The sequence below is a fragment of the Myodes glareolus genome, chromosome 12, assembly GCF_982192425.1.
Source record: "Myodes glareolus chromosome 12, mMyoGla1.1, whole genome shotgun sequence".
Classification (NCBI taxonomy): domain Eukaryota; kingdom Metazoa; phylum Chordata; class Mammalia; order Rodentia; family Cricetidae; genus Myodes; species Myodes glareolus.
Genome location: NC_142037.1, coordinates 62,113,803 through 62,130,118, shown reverse-complemented (window position 1 = coordinate 62,130,118; position 16,316 = coordinate 62,113,803). Strand labels below are relative to the sequence as shown.

General features: G+C 39.2%; 1 protein-coding gene across 1 annotated transcript in view; it reads right to left on the bottom strand.

Annotated features, from left to right (window-relative positions):
- Pibf1 (progesterone immunomodulatory binding factor 1) overlaps positions 1-16,316 on the bottom strand; it is a 154,124-nt gene that overhangs the window by 65,737 nt on the left and 72,071 nt on the right. Inside the window, exons 11-13 of the mRNA XM_048421884.3 lie at positions 10,025-10,190; positions 7,248-7,398; positions 2,407-2,497 (exon numbers count right to left, since the gene is read on the bottom strand). Coding sequence (XP_048277841.1) covers positions 2,407-2,497; positions 7,248-7,398; positions 10,025-10,190 — 408 coding nt within the window. The remainder of the gene's footprint in view (positions 1-2,406; positions 2,498-7,247; positions 7,399-10,024; positions 10,191-16,316) is intronic.

The following is a 16,316-nucleotide window of genomic DNA, read 5'->3' as shown; positions in this document are numbered from 1 at the left end:
CTTACTCATGAGTAAGTAATTACCCACATTTCTATTCTTTTCTAGGGAACAATGGACTAAAAAAACCAGATATATCTATAATTGCAAAAATATCCTGAGTCAGTCACACCAGCCTTTGGGAGCACCAGGAAGGGAAAGGATAGCAACCAAGTTTTTTTATTTCAAATAATATGTAACTTAGAAGCACTTGAACCTCTACTCAATAGAATTAGTCATTCTAGCTACAAACTGATATTTTATTCATCTATTTGTGATCTACATTTTTCAAATATTCAATCAATAAACAACATAAGTTCTTGAGCATTCTTTCTAACTTCCTTTAACTACTTTAGATAGTCATAATGATGAAATTCTCTCTTTATGCTGCCCATGCATCACTCTGGAGAGGCGGCTCAGGGGTTAAGTGTGTCTATTATGCTGTTTGTCCCAGGCCCCATGATGGGTGGCTTACAACCACCTGTAACTGTGGCTCAGGAGATCTGACGCTGTCTTTCAGATGTACACGTGCAAAGACACACACAGAGGTCTGATATCCTCTCTTACTCTCCAGGGACCTGAGCTCACATGTGCAAAGACACTTGCATAAAAACATGTGTGCATACACATACACTTAGAAATAAAAATCTAAGCCAGGTGATGGTGGTGCACACCTTTAATCCCAGCACTTAGGAAGCAAGACAAGCAGATCTCTGAGTTCAAGGCCAGCCAGGTCTACAGAGTGAGTTAGGATAGCCAGTGTTACATCACGAAAAAGAAAAACAAAGCAAACATCTATTTTTTAAAATTCAAAACGTCTTCAAAGGTATCACAAGATAGATTTTCTTTTTTTCTGTATTTCTGAATTTCTAACTTAGCCCCCATGAAACAATTAGACTATCAGTTTCGAAACCTTGAGTAGAAATATAAAGAATTTTTTTAAAACTAGATATTCTTCACTGAGCTAGGGAAATTCAGAGAATAAGATGTGGTTGCTGACCATGAAGAACTTCTGTCTAGGTGAGTAAATAACACAGGAAACGATAGCTGAAAAGAACAAAACATGCTACTGTGATGTAGAGAAAACTGATGTTTACAAGTGAAGATGTATTACTGTCATTGTGAGTAGAGAGGCAAATAAGGTTGCTGATACAGAGCCACAATATAGAGGGGTTTGCAAATCTGGCAGACGTGTTCAGATTGGAGGTGGTAAAGTGGAGCCATTGGATGTCTCTGTACAGCAGGATGCACTCAGGGAGGAAGAGCTAGCGGCACTGAGCAGCGCAGGTGTCTGCTGTGCAGTGGAGATAGCTTTCAAGCAGAACTGCACAGTGTGCCTAGCACATCCTCGGTCACTTCTCTTGGTCTCCATGGAGCCTTAGCTGCAAATGCTCTTCTTTCTTTTTCTATCTCCTTCCACCTCCCTTCCTCTCCCCATTATCTGCCTTTCCACCTTTCTCTTTTCTTTCTATGTAGACCACAGACTGGCCTAGAATTGATTTCATGGCTCAGGGAAAACTCAGTTCTCAAGTTTTAAGACCACCCTGCCTGATGGTGGGGATTAGGCATGCATCATGTCTTGTGGCTAGCCTTGTGTGGTTTATTTTTTACATGAATTGGGATCTAGAAACATCTAGGAGACAACAAATGCCTGCAGACATCTCAGCGCATCTGTAGGAGATTATCTGGATGAGATGAGCCTGCCCTAAATGTGGGTGGCACTGTTTCAGGAGTACGTCTGAAAATGAATAGAAGAAAAGTGGAGCCATCAATAGCAATCGTCACACTCTGCTGCCTTCCTGTGATCACAAGGTCACCAGCCACCTCAGGCTCCTCTTGCCATGACTTCTTCATGACGGACTGTGTACCCTCAAAATGAGAGCCAAAATAAACCTCCTGCCTTAAGGAGCCTGCGTCAGCTGCTCTGTCACAGCAACAAGTAATTAAACTCTGTGCAGATTTAGCTGCAATACATATGCTTTCTCCATATTTCCCCCTTTAATATATTTGCTATATATTGTTACAAATGGCACATATCATACATATTAAAATACATATAAAGGAATATAGGCAGATAAATAACAAACAAGGGATATAGGAACTGAAGGTGTATAGTTAATTAGTTCCAACATGAAAATTATTGCTACAAAGCATTTATATTTATCTGAAATTAGTGTGAAAATAAAATGGCCTTTAAAAAGTTACTGCATCTACCACCATGAAAGTTCTAATGTTCACATCTACTAGCCATTAAATTCACTTAAATATAGATGAAGCTCATGGTTATTACCATGTCCTACTTTGTGAGCAATTTAATATTTATGAATATTAAGAACAGATAACTTTATCATTCAACTCAGCACATTATCAAAATGTACTATGTAATTACACTTAGCTTGAGTAGATAAGATAAATCTATATCGATTTTACCTTTGCTTTAGTCGTCTTTTAGCTGTTGTGGGAACATTAGCACCATAGCCATAGGAATAAAGAATCCTTTCAGCCTCATCTTCATTTTCAACTGAAAGATATTAAAATATGTGTTGTGAAATAGTGTTTCTCCTTAAAAAGCATAGCTAACATGAAAATAAAAGATTATGATAACAAATTAAGAATCCCAAGAACATTCAAAAGGGTAATGCATAATTTGAGAGAGGTACAGCACACTATATTGTATCCTTACTTGGAGTTGCTGATTACTTTGAGAAGCTATTAAAGGATCACATCTCCTGAAAGGCTACGTTTCCTACAGAGCACAGTAAGTCAGGTTTGTCATTATGAAGGATTTGAGGGCTTCTTAACATGAACTATATATTCTAATTCAACAAAGTTATAGATTCTATTTAATAAAGGCTAATTTTGTTTGCTTTGGAGACAAATTCTCATGTAGCCTAGGCTTCCCTTGAACTTGCTAAGTCAAAGATGGCCCTGAGATTTGATCCTGCTGCCTCCACTTCCTGAGAACTAGGATCACAAAAATATACAACATGCTGGGTTTACATGGTGCCAAGGACTGAATCCCAAGCTTCTTAAATGCTAGGCAGAAAATCTCCCCTCAGAGTTCATCTCTTACCCTTGAAAGACATGCTGGGTATTCATTTGTAACTGCAGAACGATTTCAGGGAAATAATTTAAAAAATATTGCAATTGTCATAAAACTACATATAAGGGATCTGAACTAATGAATTAGTTTCTTAACGCATGAATGTTTAAATGCAATGCCATTTTTTTTTACTGGTTTGTATGTGCATTTGTCTATGCATGCACAAGCATGCTACAGTACATGTGTGGAGGTCAGAGGACAATTTGCAAGACTTGGATTCTGAGAACTGAACAAAGGTGACGAGGCTCTGTGGCAGGCGCCCTTATCCACTTAGCACTGTGCTGGCCCGTAATGACATTTCATAGAAAACAAGAATTTACAAAACCTTCACCAAATGCCACAAAATTAGTCTTATTCTTTTTGGTTCTAACTAAAGTAGTTAAAGGCACATGACACTACATATATAACATCACCCGGCAGCAGCCACCATCTTAATGTTAGCAGGCAAAACTAACATTCAGATTTAGAACAAAGCCAAAAATATACTGTGAGTGAAGCTTGACTGTGCATGGCTATCAATGTATTATGTACATAGCTCTGAGAAGTACTTTTGTGGCAAAGTTAAAAAAAAAATTACAGTTGTTTTCCTTTAATTTTGTTAGTACTTCTCATGGTAAGCCAGACCAAGGCTTTAGAGGCAGGATTTAGTTAGCAGGGCACAGGAAAGAGATGCTATCCCACTGCCAGTGTCGCAGGTATCCCTACGACGGTCTAGACCATCTCTAACACAACACTCGAAGTAGAGCGATCACTGGATACACATTTGATTCTTGTCTGTCTTAAATGGCTCTAGATTCAGAGGAGAGGTAAAGTTAGTAAGCATAGTTAGATATTGATACAAGTGCTAAATCTGAGTTTAATGCTTAATGGCTAACACCTCATGTAGTAACTATTCCAGGATTTGATTAGAAAAACAGAGTCCCATACAACATGAAAGTGATACTGGAGAGACTGAATGTCAGTATGCCATAGAAGCAGAGCACAAAGCAACTTATGTGAGCACCAGCCACTGTTTCTCCTACTAGAAGTCATTAGCAAGATGTGGAAATTGATATTCAAGAGAAAGCAAAGCAGAGAATTATATTTGCAGAGGCATAATCTTGTAGAGTATACGGTGTCAGTACATGTGACATATAGGCTAGATTTAACCTGGAAAGTGTTGGTAAAAGGAGGCTTAGCTCTAATAGTGATCGGAATGAAAATCTTTATAGGCTAAGGATTTTGTTCCATGGTAAATAAACTCAGAGTCTGTGGCTTGGGAACTCATTTATTAATTGTCTTTTTTGAATGATTTTGATGATGACTTCCCTCTATCTCTACGGCAATTGCTTTTAGGCCCTAGCCTCAAGATCTTACCCTACTCCAAGTGGGACTGATTCTTTCCTTTTCTGCAGAAGGTTCCCAGCTTCAGGTATTCCAGAGGTCTCGTTTCAAGTTGACATTGGTATGCTGAGGCACAGTGGCATCAGGATGGCTGAGGTAAAGTACCATTATTGGGCAGTTTCTTTTCTCCTACTGATTGTCCTGTTGCTTTTGTTGATGAGCAAACCCACATGTGCACATGGATTTTTTTCCAAGTCCAATCTGTTTCACTGTTGTGTCTGTCTTTATATTACTGCGGTATACTAGCTAGACACTGCATCTTTACAATAAATATTATGGTCAGAGAAAGCCACTATGTAATTTTGCCCCTTTGGCTCTCCTTTTACAATCTTTGGATTTCCATAAACAGAAATATAGAAAGAGTATGAAGGAGTTGGGATCAAGACAAAGTCAGATCAAATGGACAGAATTCATGATACATTTCTTGACAGTTAGGGAGAGATTCCTTATTTCTCTTAGTATTTTGTCTTTTTAGTATTGGTAAGCTGACTCCTAAGGATTCATTTTTTTTGACATTACTAAAGAAAATTCTTCTTCTTATTATTATTTTGGTTTTTGAATCAGGGTTTCTCTGTGTAACAGTCCTGGCTGTCCTGGAACTCACTCTGTAGATTGACATCTAACTCACAGAGACCCGTTTGCCACTGGCTCCTGAGTGCTGGGATTAAAGGCATGCACCACAACCACTCAGCTAAGGAAATTGATTTTATATTATTTTTTCAGTTCAGGGCATTTGTATGTATACCTGTGTGTACACAATGACTTTATATTTTGGTACATTTATTTAGGTTTAGTAGTCATTTCATTTGAAAATGAAAAGGCCATCTTTTCCTTTCTGGTCTCCTTCCCCGCATCCCCTGCCCACGCCTCAGAATCTTAAACTTGGAGTCCGACTGCTCCATCTTCCTGACCAGTGTATGCAGTGCTGCACTTGACTTTGTTCAAGAACCTAAGTCTGAGTTACACCCCAGCTCTGATCTTCACAAGACTGTGCCTTCCTTCTGCCTGATTTCATTAGCAGACTCAAACACAGTTCACTATGCAGTGAAAGTAGAAACCCGTGCCCTTTTCTCTCTAGTGGGGAACACATTCAGCATCCACTCCACTCGTTTAACAGTAGCCGTGGGTTTTCTGTAGCTATCCTTCAACAGAGAAACACTTCGATTACTAATCTGCTTAGACAAGATCACATATGTCAAGTAAAACAATCATAAGAGTACGGACAGTTAGATAATAATGTGACATAAAAGGGCAAAGTGAAACATGAAAACTAGACAGATAAACAGGACTCTTATCATAAAAGTCATACAAGCATGCCTGACTCTGTATTTGGCTGTTTTTGAGGAGGGTTTTGTTTAGTAGTCCATACTGGTCTTGAACGTGTGACCCTCTTACTTAAAAGGAAGGAATACTAGACTACTGACGAGTATTCAGCTCCCGAACCCAGTACTGTGTGCTGATTTAGTAAAATAACAGAGAGACATTGAGCAGGCACACGTAGGGTCAAGCCTGGGTTTTACAAAGATCATGTGGACACAGTGAAGAAGCTGCAGCTCACTCTGGGATCTACTGTGGTTGTCAGACACTGACAATGACAGGAATGAAATGACACTTACCTTTAAATAAAATGTAACCCTACATGAAGCGCATCACAAACCATTAGGACCTTACCTAGATTCTAATTCAGTTCAAGTGAAGTTCCAAACCACTCTTATAAGAAAGCCAATTCTAAACTTTGAACAGAAATAAGGTCCAGCCACACTACTTGCTAATTTAAATGCTAATGTAAAACATCCCTTGCAATCTTAGACAGGACAGATGAATATAGTGGTACAGCCCTGTCTTCCCAGCTCTTGAGAGTCAAAGGCAAGGAAGATCACAAGTTCAAGATCAGACTGGGCTGCTCTGGGCTGTGAGCAATGTCTCTCGAAATTAAAACACACAGGAACAAAAAAACCCAAAAAATGACAAAGTCAGTTGCTAGAGTGTTGCATAGAGCCCCAAAGTCAATATCCAGCCCACATGAGGTAAGCAAGGTCCAGCCATAGTGATCCCAGCAGCCGGGCTGGGAAGGAGGAAGGTTCAGCTCAAGGTCATCCATTGGACAAAACAAGTGTGAGGCCCAGCGCAGTGACACAAGACTGTCTCTCAGTTTCAAAGAAAAGAAAGAAAGAAAAAATCAAGGCAGTATGATGGGAGGGCAAAAACATGAAAATTAAATGTCAAAGATTATAATCCAGTATGCTATTGAATTTTAACATTCATGGATCACCTCCCCTTTAGTTATTTCTCATCTCAAAGGTTTAATTAATACACAGTTGAGGCTGGTTTAGAACTGGACATCGTCCTGCCTCAGTTTCCTGAGTGTAGGATTACAAGAGTGTATCCCAGTGACCACTATCAGTTTCTGGTTTTCACTGCTGTGCTAGGGACTGAATCCAAAAATTGCACAGCGTGGATGAGAACTCTACAGTGAGCTACATGTCTAGTCTCAAGACAAAAAATTGGCAAACTTTGTATTTCCAGCTCTTGACAAAAAGAAAATTTAGTACTTATAGAATGAGTGAATTAAACATAAAATCTATCAAATTTAACCTATTTGTTTTTTTAGTCTAGCTATGGAAAATTTATACCAAGAAATACTGAAAATAGAAAGTATTCTTTAAAAATGATCACCACTTATCTTTTCAATAATTATATACCAAGGTAGTTTTCGAGATGATGCTAGCTTTGCTCTGTAGCAGGAGAAAGTAAACCGTCCACAGTGTAAGGGGGGCAGACTTACGCTCTGCTGTCTGCATTATTATCTCGTCCAGTTCTTTTTCCAGCTTCTCGTAAATGTCTAACCTTGCCTGATGCTCAGAGTTCTGTGCTTCGAGTTCAGTAATGCGTTTTTCAGAAGAGCTTTGGAGACTATAAAACTCTTTAGTTAAAACCTAATAGAGGAAGAAAAGAATGACAAAGCACAAAGAAGTAAGAATTACTCAGGTTCACAGCTAAAAGACGACGCAGAGATATATTAATGCCGTTTCGCCTTTCAGTGATTCAAATGTTAAGAAAAAGTAGCTCAACTCAGAGGACAAACGAGAAAATGACATTTATTTCTAAGGTAAATAATTCTGATGTTTTTAATTTAAAGAATTTAGGGGCAAGTTTACCATTTGCTTGTTAGAGTTCAAAGACATACAGCAGTGTGAAATCCACCTGGGTCACTTCTTAGGCAGCACAGAACTGGATAACGACAATGTAATGAGCTCTCCGGTTCTCCACTGAGTTACTCAACCTGCCCGGGCCATGCTTTTTAGCATTTTTGGTTTCCTAGCAGGCATGAGTCCAAGTCAAAAAGTAAATGTAAGTCTCACATATGGCAGCAACAGAAATGCCTTTGTAAAGAAAGGGTTTCTTAAAAAATTCTTTAAAAAGGATTAAGAGATACAAATTCTTTGACTTTTACTACATAAATACACATACAACCTGCTGAGTCCATTTGCTGACTTTTTCCTTTTTAAAAAGTGTGGGACTTGCCAGACAGCTTGGCAAATAAAGGCACTTACTGAATTAAGTCTGGTGACCCGAGTTCAATCTCTGTGACCCACGTGAAGGTGGGAGAGAATCAATTCTTCAGGCTGTCCTCTCACCTTCCTGTATGTGCAATGGCACATATGCCCATACATCAATACACATCATTCACACACACACAATAATAATAAATCAAAAAATTTTTATGTTATTTTATGGTATTGGAGATGGAACCTAGATTGTGCATGCTAGGCAATAGCTTTGCCACTGAACTACATCCTTAACCCGAGCATCAGTGTATATAGTTAAATGAGGGGTCTATTAATCTACTATAAAAAAGTGTATTTTACACATTATAAAATCTTAAAATACCAACTGTTACTGTAACACACAGGTGTTTTGAATGGGACCATAGTGAGATGTACAGCGCCACGTTCATCACTATCGTAAATAACATTGCGATGAGCAACTGTGCATGAAGTATTTTACATATTTAAAATACAACCTAACAATACACAGTAACAAGCTGCTTTCCAAAAACAATATGTTCACCTAGAACATACAGATATTTTAAAGTAGTGTTGAAATGATAGATCAACAAATGGCTACAAAATTATTTTAGTATTTCATACATACATATATACAAAATCCATACATTTTATAAACTAGAAAAATCTTATAATTGATTCACATTATAAGTTGGGGAATGCTTTAATACTTGATTTTCAATTGTGAAAGGCCTTAAAAAAATTTCAGATGTTATTTTTATATGTACGAGTGTTTTGCCTAAGTGTATGTATATGCCATTGGAAGCCAGAAGGGGGCAATGGATTTCGTGGAACTGGAGTTATAGATGGCTGTGAGCCATCATGAGGTTGCTGAGAATAGAACTTGGGTCCTCTGGAAGAGTAGCCAGTACAGTTAGTTGCTGATGAGACATCCATCTCTTCAGCCCCCAGGAGAGGTTTTTAATTGACTGATTTCAAGTTTCATTATCTCCCATTTTGTATTGACCTATAGTTGCATGTTTTCATAACTAAGTACATTCATATGCAGAGAGAAAAACAAGAAATGTAAAATGCTTAAATTCAGTTGACATTTAAATATCATGTTTTTAAAAATGTAATATATATTTTCTCATTTCTTTAGTTATCTTAAAAATATTGACTATTCTTTATCTATTCTTCTACTTTGTAATCTTAAAAAAATATTGACTGTTCTCTATCTATTCTTCCACTTGTACCACAGAATCACTTTGCTGGGTTAAAGATACGCTGAAAATTAGGCCAGTGAGATGGCTCTGCTTTCCAAGCTCCGTACTGCAGAAGGAAAGAACTGACTACTGTAAGTTGTCCTCTGACTTCCAAATGTCCTCTAGCACGTACACAAGCATAAGTACACACGCGCACAAGTATGCGCACATTTGTGCATAAAAGTAAGCAAATGTAAAATTTTAAATGCTAAAATATTAGAAACAGTTTTATTGATGAAAACATAAAATACCAACCTTTCAGAAGGACTGTGTTTTGTCTTATATACACATTATAGTTCTACCATTTTCTTCACAGTGATTTCATTTTTCTTACAATAAGTTTTCCCAGCAATCATGTGCTTTTAGTTGTCAGTATTAATGAAACCTTTGCTAAATTCTTTTGAAAAAAACAATTTTAGTCACTTTTGGTGCACATATTGCTGTTATTCATATATCTTTTCTTTCTTTTACTGCTTTTTTTTTTTTTTTGGTTTGAAATGGGCTCTTGCTACATAGTTCTGGCTGGTCATGTGGACCTCAGACTCGTCACCTGTCTCAGCCTCCAATGTGCTGCAATTCCAGGTATGCTCGACTACTGGCTTTTCTCCTTCCCTTCTTGTGAAGGAGAATGTGGCTCTACAGAAGTGTCAAACTTAGGAAGCTTACACTCTGCTCACACTGAAGGAAAGTTGCAGAGATACCTCCAATTTTTTCTGCTACTCCATGTAAATATTATACTTAAGGAAGCTTACACTCTCTGCTCACACTGAAGGAGAATAGCACAGAGGTACCTCCAATTTCTTCTGATACTTTTCACATTCCAATTGGCACTGTGTGAGGTTTCTTGCAGTTTCCTCTTGTAGGAGTTGAACACGTTCACTTTCGAAGGACTTCAACTTACTCTGATGGAGAAATTCAGATACTTTGCTTTCTGCACTCAGCTGGAGTTCTCTGTACCTGAAAGAAGAGAACGTGATGGGCCTTCTAGAGTAGGTGGAAGGGTTGATGGAAGCACAAACCTCATTTCTGCTTTCCACATCACCATATTATGATTACGCAATTAATAATTTATCTTTATTCAGAAAAGCTTTTATAATTCAGTCAGGCGTATGTATGCGAACACACACTAAACATCTGCTTGAACAGTGCAGGACAATTATGTGCCAATTATCAAATGGTATTTTAAACACAGATAGGAACATTCTCATTATTTCATAAGTATAATTAGCAAAAATATTTCCAATTAACATATAAATCACAACATAGTCTAACTTTGAAAATATTCCATGTTGTGTTCTAAGAGAAAGAAAAGCAAACACAATATATTCTTTTCACACAGCCCCTATGCACCCATTAAAATGTTATGTATGTTACTAAAATTCATTTATTCAAATATTGAGTTAGTAACTGTAAGCAATAATGGGACTACATTAGTCAAAGAGTTGTTCTTTTTCTCTCAAGAAACTTACAATCTTCTGGGGAATATAGGAAAATAAAACATGAAAATCCAAGAGTGATAAGTGATTCAATGTGTGTGTGTGTGTGTGTGTGTGTGTGTAAGAACACAGGTTTTAATGTACATGCTAAAGGCCACCTCACTCTTGGCATACTTATCTTTGGCAATAGTGCCACACACGCAGACTAGAGAGGGTTCTAGGCAGTGCATATGATATACCTTGTAATGGCAAGGCTTTAAGGAAAAGTAAGCTTTTATGTTGTTATGGAAAGTCCTAACATTATATATTTAAAAAGTGCTTACAATTTCATTAAAAATACTGTTTTCGGGGTTGAAGGGATGGATCAGCAGATAAAGTGCTGGCTGTATAAGCAAAGGACTGGAGTTCACATCCCTGCCATCCACACTCCTAGTCTCAGAACTGGGGAGACAGAGACAGGAAAATCTCTGGTGCTTGTTTGCTGCCCAGTGAAGCTAAATTAATTTCAGAGATCCTGTCTCAAAAAATAAGGTCAAGAGCAAAGCAACTGAAGAAGACACTTGATACTGACCTCTGGCTCCATACCCAAGTGTACACCGTGCACCCAATACATGTGTAGACAAACATGTACACACATATTCTTTAGATGGAAAAGCACACATTGGCACATTTATATGTTGAAATACAATTCATAAACCACAAAGCTCACCATTTAAAGTAGGAACAATTCTGGAGTATTTAATAAGTTCACAAAGTTATGCAACACTGCCATCTGATACAACATTATTAGTGCGTATATATGTGTGTGCAAATGCGTGTGAAGGCCAAAGGTAAACCGTGGGTGCCATTCCTTGGGAACTGTCCTTCTTGTGCTATGAGACCAGGCCTCCCTGAGACCGCTCACTGATCAGGTGAGGCTGGCTGGCCAGCAAGCTCCCCAGTCAGGAGTCTTCTTGATTCCTCCCTAGTGCTGGGGATGACAATGCATCTCTCCATGCCTGGCTTCTTGGTATATGTCTTTTGAGTTATTCTCTACCCATTCTTACTCTGGCCTCGACAACTATTAGTCTTTTTTAAATGGATTTGTTTACTGTGAATGCCTCTAATAAATGGATTCATATATCTACTGGTATTAGATGTTTTCAAGGTTCCCTCACATTGTAACATAAATCAATACTTTTATTTCTTCTCATGACTGAATAACATGTCACTTTATGGGTGGACCAGATCTGCTTATCCGTTTAACATTGATGAACGCGTGAGCTGTTTCTGCTTTTGGACTATTATGAATGATGACACATGAACATTTGTATGCAAACTTTTGGACTATTATGAATGATGACACATGAACATTTGTATGCAAACTTTTGGAAACGAGCTTTCATTTCTTGTGGTCAGGAACCCTATTAACTGTTCGAGGAATTGTCAAACATTTTCCCATAAAGTTGTATCATTTTACATCACACCAGCAACAAAGGGTGTGACAGTTTCACCACATTTCTTTGAACCTTTATCAATGTCTACTTTATTACAGATATTCTAACTGGTGTGGAGTGATACACATTTATCATGCTAAACATTTATTAATTCAGTATTTTACTGTAATGAAAATGTCTCTTTACTCTTTAGGTCAGGTTGTATTGCAAATTGAAATGCATAAAACACATGAAATCATCTGGCATGATGTCACACAACTCTAAGCCTATATTGGGGAGGTGGAAGCATGAGGTTAGAGGCATCTAACATTACATAGAAAGTTCAAGGCCGACCTAAGATTTTTTTGAGACTCTCAAAAAACAAAACAAAACAAAAAAATCAAACCCACCCCATTCAACCCCAAACCAAAGGCAATATTTTCTCTGAATACTATATTCAGAGAAATATAGCATTATATATATGCTGAATATATATTATATTCTGTATATAATATATATTTATTGAATATAATATACTCAATATATTATATATAATATATTATAATATATTCATATAATATATTATATATTCAGCAAATATATATGCTGAAAGTCAATATTTTCTCTGAATGCTAAACTGCAGGGCATCTATAAACTATATAACTAAGTAGATTTGGTAAGTAATTGAGAATGTGGTGTTGACCTTTAAGGTAATTGATTTTGGAAAGATTAATCTGAAAAAAATTGCCTTTTTTGGGTTTAGAACACTTAGGTGCTTTTGACACCAAGGGCAGCTTCATCAAGCAATCAGACCAGCTCTTAGCATCACGTGCTTTTGTTTACAACCTGGCACCTGAATGTTCAGTTCAGCCCTCGTGTTCTTTCTCTATGAAAACACAAAGCAGTAGGCAACATTCAGACACCTAGAGTTTGAAAAATTATCCAACCGAAAACATAAATGCCTTCTACTATCGGAGTGCAGTTTAGTAGCGGAGTTTCTCTAAAACTAAATGGCAATTCTCAACACTAATTTATTTTCACGTTGTTTAACCAGGGAAAGAACTTGCCTCCAGTCATTATGTCTTTGTAATAGTCTTGATTATTTTAATTTGCTAAATTCAACTGTGAAGTGCTGAGCAAACATTACAACTACTAAAGCAGGTCCAACAGTGGGGAACGGATGCCGCCAGAGATCAGCCTGCAGCTTCTGACAGTGGGGAACCCATGCATCCAGAGATCAGCCTGCAGTTTCTGACAGTGGGGAACGGATGCCGCCAGAGATCAGCCTGCAGCTTCTGACAGTGGGGAACCCATGCATCCAGAGATCAGCCTGCAGTTTCTGACAGTGGGGAACCCATGCCGCCACAGCCCAGCCTGCAGTTTCTGACAGTGGGGAACCCATGCCGCCACAGCCCAGCCTGCAGTTTCTGACAGTGGGGAACCCATGCAGCCACAGCCCAGCCTGCAGTTTCTGACAGTGGGGAACCCATGCAGCCACAGCCCAGCCTGCAGTTTCTGACAGTGGGGAACCCATGCATCCAGAGATCAGCCTGCAGTTTCTGACAGTGGGGAACCCATGCATCCAGAGATCAGCCTGCAGTTTCTGACAGTGGGGAACCCATGCAGCCGGAGCTCAGCCGCAGTTTCAGGTAACTCCCTCTCTACTTGTTGCGCGCACAAAACCTGCTGTGTTCTCCACTGCGACTCAGACCTCTCACTCCTCTCAGGCTGCACACTGTGAACCAAGTCTGCACTGTCCACACAACAGCTTCATGCTTGGTGTTCTACTTCAGCAGTGCAGAAGCTTGGGAGGTCAAATTGCTAAGGAGCTGAATCAGAAGCTCTACCTGGCCTTGCAACCATCTTGTCCTGGGCCTGGTATTGGGCTACATTTGTTGTTATGATGTATCTGCAACCGGCCCTAGCTTTCATAAGAGCCACCTAGACAACAGACACGACTTTAAACAAGGACAGAAAGTCCTAGAACAAACTATTTAAATATTCTCTCCAACAGAAATTTAAGAGCTAGAAGAACAAAGAGGAAAAAGAAGAAGTGAAAATCTGTTACTACATAGAAAGTTACACCTCAAGAAAGTGCTCAGGGGAGTAGGGGGAGGAGAGGGGGAGCCGAATCGGGTATTTGCCTTACAGGTGGATGGCCTATGCTTACAATCCCCATTCTGGAGAGGCAGAGACAGGCAGATCTCTGCAGCTCCCTGGTCAGGCAACCCAGCACACTAGGTAAAAAACCCATGTCAGAAAAAAGCCAAACAAAACCCACAGCACACCACAAGAACAACACTTGCATCTTTCCTTTAATCTCCACAAGGACCCGCCCACCAGTGCGCACATAAGCACACACACAGGCCCAACAGAAACAAGGTTATGATGCAGACCTTTCTCCCTGCCTCCCCTTTTTTGTCTCTGCTGCCCCAGCTCTTTGAGATAGGATGTTCTCTAGGTTAGGCTGGCCCTGGGCTCACTTTGTAGGACAAACAAGACCTTGCACTGCTGATCCTGCTCCCTCCCCAGTGCTGAGATTATAGGGGTGTGCCTCTGTGCAGGGATCATTTATTTCCACTCCTCTGCCACTCCCACTTTTCCTTCTTCCTTCCTTCCTTACCCCTTCCCTTCCTTGTTGGCAACCGAACACAGACTGAAGCGTTCTGCTCATTCTTCCCATTATGAAACTTTTATTTAATCCCAGTTCATTCAGATGAGAAATAACTGCTTTTTAAATTTTGTCTACAAAATATTTAAGGCTTCCACTACATTAAAACTGGATGTGTATTTGGAACACAACTACCTAATCTCATTTTATAGACAAGCAGTGTATGACAAACTACCCAAATGTATTGTATTCAGTGGTAATGCTCATGCAATCTCCAGAACCAGGAAATGATCGCATATTAGGAAACTTACCAGCTGGTCCAGTTTGGAGGGAGGACAGTGAAAAGGCCGAGGTGGAGCACTTGTCTGTATCCAGCAGGGCAACTGAGTACAGAAAAGGGGAGGATGGATGCTCCTGCCCTGGGCAGGAGCATAAGATAAGCAAAAGATAGTCCAGTGGCAGCAGGAGGGAGGGGATCTCAGGAGCCACAGGAAAGCACCTGCAGACAAGGGAACCCTGCTCCTCCCCCCCCCCCCCCCCCCGAGCTTTAAGGTGGGCAGTACACAGAATCCTAGGGCTTCCCAGTCTGGGTTGGGACTGGGAAATCCTGACTGTAGTTCGAATTCTACAAGCGACTGAGGGCAAAGGCTTCTGGAAAACATTCTGTACTTGAAGGCAATGCTTCGTCACAGAAATGTCCCTGGATATCCAGCCTTTGGTGGGTGTGGCTGTAGGGAATGGGAGCTGACAAGGGCAGAAACTAAAGGATCTAATCAGATTTAGTTTTCTTGAATCTCATTTGAATTTCCAAAAGCAAAATACATGTTTTAAGGAGTCAGGTTGCTCCAAAGGCCCTATTGAGCAATTTAAAGTTTATGGACACTAATGTTCTACCGTGGTGGAGAGTATTCTTACTTGTTTCCTCATGTTCTGATAATGCTTCTTTTCAAAGGAGAAGACCGAGTCATCCCCTTCCCACATATTTAGACACTAGCCATGGCTGTGGATCCACTCCTAAGAGTTTAAGTGATGAGAAGGATGTATGTGTCCTAAGGAAAGGACGGTGATTGTGAGGGGAGGTCTTGGAAAAGGAGGGAGAGGGAAAGCTTTACGTCACATGGTCTGACTTAGAAGTGATTTCACTAACGGCAACTCAAATTTTGGTAAGGGAAATTTAAAAACTAAAAATTAAGTACTTTTTATTTAAACCACACATGTATTAGCTGATAAAATTAATTTTTGCATAAATTCAATATTAAAAATAGATACTTTCTTAAATTATAAGAACTTACTTATTATTTGACAAGAAAGATTTCCTGTTGTTCAGATTCTATACTAGCTTAGCGCATTTTGTATATAATTTTGAATTTTGAGAATCAGGGAGCAAGTTTGAGGCTCCATCAGCACATGCTGTCCCACTCACCTGCACCCCAGTACTACACCAGGCACACTATGTTGTCAAATGGGACACTCTTGTGCTCCAGGTAAGATTACAGTTACATATAACAAGAGAAGAACTAATGAGTGTCATGCATGTGGAAGTATTCAACAGAGACAATTTAAGAATAATTACTATGTATTAGAAAGCAGTCATGGTGGTACACACCTGTAATTGTAACAC